At 39.5% G+C, this 10,291-nt stretch overlaps 1 protein-coding gene across 1 annotated transcript in view; it reads left to right on the top strand.

The window, feature by feature from the left end:
- Window positions 1–372: 372 nt before the first annotated feature.
- angpt2b (angiopoietin 2b) overlaps window positions 373–10,291 on the top strand; it is a 31,816-nt gene continuing 21,897 nt past the window's right edge. The window contains exons 1-2 of the mRNA XM_057828775.1: window positions 373–1,198; window positions 8,042–8,197. Coding sequence (XP_057684758.1) covers window positions 881–1,198; window positions 8,042–8,197 — 474 coding nt within the window. The 5' untranslated portion in view covers window positions 373–880. The remainder of the gene's footprint in view (window positions 1,199–8,041; window positions 8,198–10,291) is intronic.

Raw genomic sequence — 10,291 nt, 5'->3', positions numbered from 1 at the left:
ACAGGGGCAAAGAATGTGTTTGTTTGTTCTCCTTTTGGAATGCAAATGACAGGATGCAAAGAACATGGTGCATGACATGCAACACTCAACTATCAGTGACAGTGATCTCAGAAAATTTGGTTGATGTTTGACGTTTAAAAAAAAAAAAAAAACTCATGTCACTTCCTCCAATGCGCTAAACAGCGTAAATCTCATATAAACTATAGTATAAGCGATGATAAAAGTTTGTTGTTTCTTGTAGATGGTTATTCCACTGGGAACTGAATTTTATCTCAACCAATACAACATGCAGATGAAAGCAAAGTTTACTGCTCAACACTGTAATCCAGTCACCATATCCAGAATGAGCACAACCTTTAAGATCTTTGACAACTTTAGCATAATAGCAGAAAGAAAAAAATAAGTGGGAGGGGGCAAAATGTCAGGAACGTTCCGGCTTGGAGCTCTGCTGGCAGGAGTGTGTGTTCCTTTTCTAACTCCTCTAAGCTAAAGTAGTATAAATACCGGAGGCCGGGGCATTCAGAGAGGAAGCGTGTGTGCTTGAACATGTGTGTAGTGAGAGAGAAAGATCTATCCCACTCAAGGGCCATAAAGCCAGGATTGTAATAAGTGCTCTTGAGTTGATCTTGGCTCTTTTCTACACAGACTCATAGACAGAAGAAAGAGATGCTATTTGTTCTGGATGTATTTGAACGATAAGCGTTGGAGTAAGAATGGATTTATTTTACTGAATTGTGTTATGAGGTCCTCACCACGACGAAACGGGAGAAGGAGCCTAGACAAGGAGCAGAAGAGAACAGGATCAAAGTAGCAACAGATATAAAAGCATCACTGATATGTGTCCTATCTAAAGAGGTCTTTCCATCTCCTCCAACCTGAGATGGGACGCTTGCTGAGTCTGAAGCTCGCTTACCTGGCACACCTGGTGGCCTACGTGCTGGGCTCGGAGCGGCAACAGCACCATGTTCAGCATGGCCTTTGCAGGTACACTTTCATCCTCCCTGAGGTGGAACATTGCCAGCTCCAGAAGAACTTTGAGGTCTCTAACACACTCCAGGGGGACTCCGCAGCTCAGGTCAAATCTGCCGTGAGTCAAATTACTCTCGGCAGGACCCGGAAGGACAGGTCCTCTTGGCAGGAAATTAAACTGGAGAGTCTGGAGAGTGCCACAGAGAATAACACTTTGTGGTTGCAGAAGGTAAAATCCCCTGATTTACACATTAATGAATATTACGTGTATTGTGATTTGTACGGTTCTCAGCCGCTGATCAATTTTCCCAAGATTTTTTTCCCCCACAGTGCCAGTTTTTTTTTTTTTTTTTAAACTGTATTTGAGTTCAAACTACTGTGATACGGAGTACATTTTAAATGTTTAGATCACACTGGAATGAATGTGCCTATGTCAAACATATGGAATCACAGTACAGGTCCCGTGATTATGAATGAGTTTGATCTAATTTACTCCAAATTAAACATTAGCCCTATGTTTGACGTGGGGACAAAGTTTGTCGCAATCAGTGACGTTTCCACAGTTAAATCTAGCTTATCAGTGTCCACATGATGGCGCCAAAAACGCAGAATTCGCACGTATTCACTTTGGACGCAGTTTTTAGGAACTCTTGTTTAAATGTGCGTTTGCTACATGTAGACATGGCGTAAGTATGCTATGTTGTTCACCAGCGGAGACACAAGAGTTCTTGTTTCACTGATGTTTTCTGTGGTTTTACTTTTCAACCACATACACAACATAGAACACTTTGTCCTGCGAGTGAACAAACAGGTAAGTCGATGTGGCCTATGAAGCTAATTTAGAGCTTGATTTCAGCAATTTAGACGAGGTCGAGCTGCTGATGCTACACTGTTGCTGGCTGCATCGGATTCTACCTCCTTTATTTTGGTAAAACAAATATTTGCAGGGAACTTGACAAGTTGACAGCTGTTACACTGAGTAAAATCAAGAGCTCAAACACAAACTCAACAGTCTACACTGTTACGCGGAGAAAAACCAAAAAAACGACTGCAGACAAAATGGCAGACGAGACTCCGGAGTCGTAAAGTCGAAATCATCTAAGTCTGGTACGTAACCCGGAGAATACCTGTTTATGGATTTGGTGGCAGGGGGAATCATACAGTATAAACACAAATACATTCCTGATCCCGTTTCCTTTAGTTTATGCTCAAGACAATATATAAGCCTTGGTGGTGGTCTGCACTTTCTCAGAAAAAACATACAGTAAATCCAAAGATGTTCTGTTGACATTCTTTGATTGTGCATACATTCAGGGCTTCACTGTGATTTCCTCCATGCTCACTGTCAGAATGGTAGATCTTGTGCAGTTTCACAATCTGGAGTACTCCAGCATTATTCCATATTCAATGTGGTTGACATTACTCCTGATAATATTCAAGAGAAAGGCAAGCTGTATCAAGCGAGATAATGGCAAATATGGATAATATAATTTAAGATTTTGAAATATTTCACCACTGCAGGCAGAAAAAATTAAAATCTTTGCTCATACTTAACTTACCGTAATTTTTGCACTATAAGGCGCACCTGACTATAAGTCACCACCCACCAAATTGACACGAAAACAGCATTTGTTCATTGATAAGCCGCACTGGACTATAAAACGAAGCTGTCCTCACTGTATTATGGGATATTTAAACCAAAAGATATCAACCGGTAACACTTAATTTGACAGCGGCATCATAAGACGGTCATAAGACCAAATGAACCACCATGAAGATTTGAACCAATTGGCTGCAAAGCTTCATTGCTTCAAAAACCTTCATTTGGATATCGCGGTTCTCATGGGGGAGACAGTCAACCTCTGCTGCCACCTGCTGTCAATACTGTTGTCCTCCAACATGCCTCCTAGCATGCATTGCATCGCTACAGATGTAAATAATAAATCAAAATTAATGTCCTCTGCTAATTATTTCTTCAGTTACTGTTCTAGTTGTTTCATTAATTACTAGTTATGGAATGTGGTAACACTTTTATGACAGTGGCGCCACCAAACTGTCATAAGACCATCATAATTATGACATGACACTACCATGAGCATTAATGAATGCTTAAGACAGATGTCATTTTGTGTCATCCGGCAAATTATCTCCCTTTTGAATGGATGTAAAATATCCAAGCTGGACATAAATGGAGTTAGTGACATAATTTGCCAGATGATTCTTAATGAAATCTGTCATATGCATTCATTAATGCCCATGATAATGTCATGTCATAATTATGATGGTCTTATGGCAGTCTTATGACGCAACTGTCAAATAAAGTGTTACCTATTAACCCAAATAAACAAATAAGCCACTCTGGACTATTAAACGCAGGATTAAAAGTGCGGGAAAAGAGTAGCGGCTTATAGTCTGAAAATTACGGTAACTAAAATGATTGTTCATCTGTGCAACGTGTAGTGCAGAACACCTTCTAAATGGGTGTTTGGGAAGTGCTATTTTAGTTAGTTTGGATTATCTCTCATATGATGTGAAATGATTTAAAGTTGCACCACAGTAGTGTTTGCCTTGGTCAGGTCAACATGGTACAGAAGTAGCATTGGTCTATTGTGCCACATTGACGCCAATCCACTCCACCTATCTCAAAATCTTGTCTGCAGTCCTCACAATATAAATCAGTATACATTCATTCCTCATCTGGGCTATGGCTTGATCCAAACCCAACATGTTAAAATTTATATTTTTTAAAATAGAATACTATGAATACCGAAGCTAAACATTCTCAATATATTCTTTTTTTCTGTCCACTCACCTTTGTCCCCCTCTATGTATTTTCTCAAGATTGTTTCATAGATTGGAGATGATATACAGTATGCTTCTCATCTCCCACCTTGACTTGCTAACCATCAGATCTATAATTTTTCTCTTATGTTTTCTCTTTGTTGACATGCAGCATCTCCAAATACATATATGAAAAACACCAAGCACATACAAAGGCACACAATATTCCCACAATTCCCTTGGGCACACTCTGTCTAAAGCTCAAGTCTGTGAACCGAGGACCGTGCTTCCACGGCAAGCATCCCCCTTGAGACGGTGCAGTATGCATGAGTCTGAGAGATCGAAAAAGGCTGAGATAGAAAAAACGTGATTGTTCTTTGTATGCTTTTGAGAAAATGGCTTAGAGGTAGAATACAAAACTATATTGCAGCTCGATCTTCTAATGTTGCAAAAAAACTATTCTTCTATCAAGCAAAAGATGCATATAACAAACATTAAAAATAATATAGCCTATATGGCGGAAAACGGGTGACTTGAAGTTCCGTTCTGAGACCCCAAATTTGGCCAAACTTCCAAATTGTCCTGCAGTGGGGAGAACAAGTATTTGATACACAGCCAATGGGAAAACCCATTGGCAGTGTATCAAATACTTGTTCTCCCCACTGTATATGCATGTGTGATACATCATTGGAAAGCTTAAAATCTCAATTTTCTGGGGGAAGAAATTTTTTTTACCAGGAGGGCATTTAAAAAAAGAAAGAAAAAATGTAAACAGCAAAACCCTAACTGGAGGCGAGAGCAGAATTAAAGACGCCACAATTTTAACGAGATATTATTGCGTACTTACCTTGTTTCGATCTAAAAACTCCATGTAGCATGTATCACCGAGTGTCAAGACACAGCTGTGAATGCCCACAGCCGGATTTTGGGGGGGATTTTATGGGTGAAACATGGTAATATAACAAGGGTCGCGATGCAGAAATTGCAGACATCAAGGAGTGGTCGAGATTTTCATATATTTACCCTTTTAAACGTTTTTCAAAAAATGTTCTTTGTTTGGATTGATTATCATCTAAAATATTGTGGAAAATGTGACAGTATTGAAAAAAAAATACAATTAAGCGATAGTTCTGAGGTATATATCTGTGAGTTTTTTACAGACGCCAATTTTTTCATTATGACGTAATTTGTTTAAAAGTTAAAAATATGCGAGTGAATACATTTTTATTATTTTTTTTAAATATATATATTTTTAAAACTAAATATTAGACATCAATGAATTATCCTAAGCTAAAAATGGCAGACATTTTGAATAATAAATACGATTACTTTCCTTCTTTTTATGGCTAGGTTGAAACAAAAGCGGTTGCATGACGTCTGTAAACGGGGGTTTCCAGGGTAAAACGGACAAATTAAAAATAGTTTATTATAGGCTATAGGCTTATTGCGCCATAAATCTGCTATGGCAACATATAGACATATTGTTCTATCAAACAAACCAGTTCTAATGGCTTTAAATACAGCAGTTTATTTTAAAGAGAGGTGCAAGAGCAGAAACTGCTTTTTCAGTCTTTTGCCAGTTAAATAAACCCCGTCTGCAAAACCTTTTCAGATATCATTGAAATTACTTTGTGCACCAAACAATTCAATTCTCTTGGGTGTGGTGCATTTATTGTCATAGTTTTGTTCCGTTTCTTTATAGATGAACTGCTGCTTACTGTGATACAGCCCTCTTCGTTGTTGACTTCACTGCTGAACTGAACTGAATTTTCAGTATGTCTATTACTGCATATCTTTACACTCCTGTGTGTTGTCAGTCAGATATTAGTTGACCCTTAAAGTGGATCATCCAACCAAGGACATTTAAGGACAAAGAAAAAAAGCCACTGAGCACATAAAATTATGCATCATGTTCCACTTAGGAATACTTTTTTTCTACATTCCTTCTCCTGTGTTTTCTAAGGAGAAACTAATGTTTGTTTTTTTGTGTCCAAGACCCCAAAGCGACCTCCCGCCAGGTCCCCTTTCACTCACTCTCTCTGCTGCCTTATTGTTTATAATAATAGCCTGAACAACTAATGCACATGTAGATATACAATATTGTAAAGAGGCCAATTAAGTGACTCTCACTGAATTTATATCAATCCTTGGTTGCTGCTGCACCATGTTTTCTCCACTTTAATTCATTTCATGTGAACTTGGTACAACACTGCTTAAAACTACAGCCACGACATCATACAAAATAATTCTGATCTTGATTGAGGCGCTTACCAACATCACTGACAACCACCTGATGTTCATCTACTGCTGTACTGTAATTATGTGAACAAATGAGAGTAATGGCTCACATAGATTCAGTAGCTTTCCCTTCATCAATGCCTTTTAGGTGCATTAAAGAGAATCATGTTACAATCCAAACGTGATTTTCTTGGTGTGCCGTCTTGCTAACTAGCAATTATCGCAACAAGCAGTAGAGAGAGAGACCGGGGGGGAAGAGAGAGAGAGAGAGAGTGTGCAAGCTTACTTTTGAAATGAACTCAATTAGCTTTGGATGTATTCTTCAGTGATCTCAAAATCTTTGTTTAGATTTTTTTTAAATTTTTTTTTTTAAACCCATGTATTGATAGCTTAATATTGATTTCACGGTGTGGATTACCACGTATTTGATGTCAGACAACAGATCTACAAGAGGAAGGCTGAAGGATCATGATTATTTTACCCGCATTATTAGAATGCATTTATTTACGCATTCCTCAGATGACACTAGCATTATACAGTTGCAGACTGCTGCTGCCTGGTCTGATGTCCAGGGCTATTATTAACTCATATCCACTCCCATACCGTATATACATTGGTATGAAAATGTATCTGAACCCTTTGGAATTTCTCATATTTGCACAGCTGCAGATCAGTCTGGCACATCGATCAGGACTAATCTTGGCCCATTCTTCTCTATAAAACTGCTGTAGTTCAGTCAGATTCCTGGGACGTCTGGCATGAATCGCTGTCTCTAGGTCACGCCACAGCATTTCAATGGCGTTCAAGTCTGGACTTTGAAGTGGCCACTCCACAAACTGAATTTTATTCTTCTGAAACCATTCTGAAGTTTATTGACTTCTGTGTTTTGGATCATTGTCTTGTTGCAGCATCCATCCTCTTTTTAACTTCAACTGTCTGACAGAGGGCCTCAGGTTGTCCTGCAACACATCCTGATAAACTTTTGAATTCATTCTTCCATTAATGATTGCAAGTTGTCCAAGCCCTAAGGCAGCAAAACAGTCCCAAATCATGATGTGCCCTCCACCATGCTTCACGGTGGGGATGCGGTGTTGATGTTGGTTAGCTGTTCCATTTTTCCGCCACAGATGATGTTGTGTATTACTCCCAAATTGGTTTTATCAGTCGACAAAATATTTTGCCAAAACTTCTGTGGAGTGTCCAAGTGCCTTTTTGCGAAAATTAAACAAGCTTTTTTTTTTTTTAGACAGCAGTGGCTTCCTCCGTGGAGTCCTCCCATGAACACCATTCTTGGCCATAGTTTTACATACAATTGATGTGTGCACAGAAATATTGGACTGTACCAGTTATTTCTTTAAGTCTTTAGCAGACACTCTAGGGGTCTTCTATGTCTCTGAGTATTCTGCACTGAACTCTTGGCGTCATCTTTGGTGGACGGCCACTCCTTGGGAGAGAAGCAACAGTGCCAAACTCTCTCCATTTGTAGACAACTTCTCTGGCTGTCGATTGATGAACATCCAGACTTTTAGAGAGGGTTTTATATCCTTTTCCAGCTTCAAACCAACAATCTTTGATCACAGGTCTTCGGACAGCTCTTTTGACCGAGCCATGCATGATGCACATCCGACAATGTTTCTCATCAAGACAATTTTGACTAGGTGTGTGTTTTATAGTGGGGCTTTAAACCACTCATCAGTGATTGGGCACACACCTGACTTAAATTGTTTGGGAAAAATTGGTTTCAATTGCTCTTTGTCTCCTTAGGCAGAGGGTTCACTTACTTATATTTCCCCCTTCTGTCATTGTTTGCATGCTATCCTCATTAAAGAACGAAAACCTATAAATGTTTGGGTGGTTTTAGTTAAAGCAGACACTGTATTTTTATCTGTGTGATTTTGACAAAGATCACATCACATTTGATGGTTATTTTATGAAGAAATGTGAGAAATTCCAAAAGGTTTAGATACTTTTTCATACCACTGTACTCTACGGTGCACCATTACTCTATCAATGAAATGGGACATTGTTATTTGGAAATTGTTTCTTTTCTCAGCTGGAAAACGACATCAAGGAGAATCTTCGCGCCGGCATGGAGGAAATCAAGAGAAGCACCATGCACAGCCAGACAGCCGCCATGCTAGAGATAGGAACCAACCTCCTAAGTCAGTCAGCAGAGCAGACTCGCAAACTGACTGATATTGAAACTCAGGTGAGCCCATTGGGAAACATGAATTCAATCACTACTACAGTAATATTAATATAGAAAAATATAGAAAACCCCCACAGGGATTCCCCTATATTCAACAGATTGTGGCGCACCGCCACACTAAAATGAAAGCCGCCACGCCTGGCAAATGAGATGTATTTTATTTATTTATTTAAATAAATAAAAAAATTTTTAAGGCCGCTTCAAACTAGCGGCAGCCGAGTGGGAGGAGTTCAGCGGACACCTATTCATTGTGTATTGTAGCCTAATGTTCGTAACTATGCAGGCCCCCCCTTAAGAGACGCAAGGGGAACGAGTAGGAAGAATGGGAGAACGAGCGAGATAGCGAGAGATAGCGGTCGCATGTCGTAGCAGCCCGCTGTTATTTTGTTATTGTTTTTCTTTATTATTGTTACCACAATAAAGTGGGTAAGCAAATACAGACTTCTCTCCTTCTTGCCCATATCCGGGGCATTACAATAATTTGGATCGGACTTTTCGGCGAAAGTGAGCGGTGGACGGCCGTCTTGGACGGAAAGCAAACTTTGACTAACTTGCGCTGAGAGACTGCGGAGAGGCGGGGCCCAAAATAAAGCCTTGCTCTATTTTCAGAGCGTTGGTCACAGTAAACGATTTATCAGTTCAAGCAGAGTAAAATGATACATATTCACGGTACAAGAACGTCGTTTCTGTGTCCATCGATTGGTAAGAAAAGGCTGTTTGTACGAGTGACGTGTGGGCGCTCCCGTCAGGGGGGACATTTCACGTGGAGTGGCTATTTTTCGGCACAACACCGGCGCGCCAACTTCATACAATTACGGCTGACGAAACTTTGATAAATGCGCTTCCCCACCCAAATTTCGCGAGCTCTGGGACACTCGAAAAATGACTCTCATACCTCTCCTTGCTAAGTTAATGGTACCTCGACGTGCCTTTGTGTGGAAATTTAGTTTACGAACAACGGGGAAAAAACTATTCACCTTCTCACCGAATCAAGTAAAACTCTTTACACGGCTATTAGAATTCCCCCAGTGCTCTAAATGGGTCAGTTGACAGAAGGACTGTTATTGTTGTGGTAATGTAGTACTTATGAGGGTCAAATAAAAGGAAAAAGGAGGACTACGACGGTGGTCTGCAACCCGCGGCTCTCGGGCCGCATGCGGCTCTTTAGCGATGCTTCGGAGCTTTTTTTTTTTTTTTTTTTAATGGAAAAAGATGGGGGAGGGAAATATATTTTTTTGTTTTAATAGGATTTCTAGGAGGACAAACATGACACAAACATTCTTTCAATTCATTAATATTGTAATGAAGTTAAACTTGTGGTGGCATAGTACAACAGAGTAGTCACGTGGTGCGTCATTCTCTATAGGATCCACTGCAGGGAAAACAAACATTTAATCATGAAGGCTAATTACGTATTTCTATAGTAGGCTAATATAGCTAGTATCGATAATTATAAGGCTTGTAAAAGGCTTTTAATTTTTTGTGGCTCCAGACATACTGTATCAGTTTTTTTTGTGTTTTTTTGGGGGTCAAATATGGCTCTTTCAACAGTTTGGGTTGCCAACCCTGAGTCACTACGAGATGTAAGTCGTACTATTGCCACGAGAAAAAAAGTCGCATTAGTACATCGGGTAACGTAGCTGTAATCAGCTACGCATTTTACATACATGTACTGTAGCTGAGAGGTACAACATTAGCCTGGCTAATGAAATATTTCAAATATATCTTTGTTATGGTTCTTCTTGGGGGAAAAAATGAAGAAAAAAAATTTCGCTGTGGCACGACATGGTGAGGCTGTCCGACTCCGATGCAGCCCACCACCACAGCTTCAAAAAATCCTAGGGGAAACACTGCCCCATTTAAGTCTTTCATCAAACAAAAAAATCGTCTTACAATATACATCAGTATTATTGGCCAAGATGTACCTTATGAAATCAAACAAAAGTAATTGCTTAATTAAAGTGATTGTTAGATGCAATATTTTTTTAACATTTACCTGGATAAAAAGATACTTCCTGTTTTCATTCTTCTTCTCTTGTCAATTTTGAACACCATCAATCTTATTAGACAGCCCCCATCTAGTGTTAGACAAAG

This window comes from Corythoichthys intestinalis, chromosome 22, assembly GCF_030265065.1.
Source record: "Corythoichthys intestinalis isolate RoL2023-P3 chromosome 22, ASM3026506v1, whole genome shotgun sequence".
Lineage (NCBI taxonomy): Eukaryota > Metazoa > Chordata > Actinopteri > Syngnathiformes > Syngnathidae > Corythoichthys > Corythoichthys intestinalis.
This window is presented reverse-complemented; position numbering and strand designations above follow the sequence as displayed.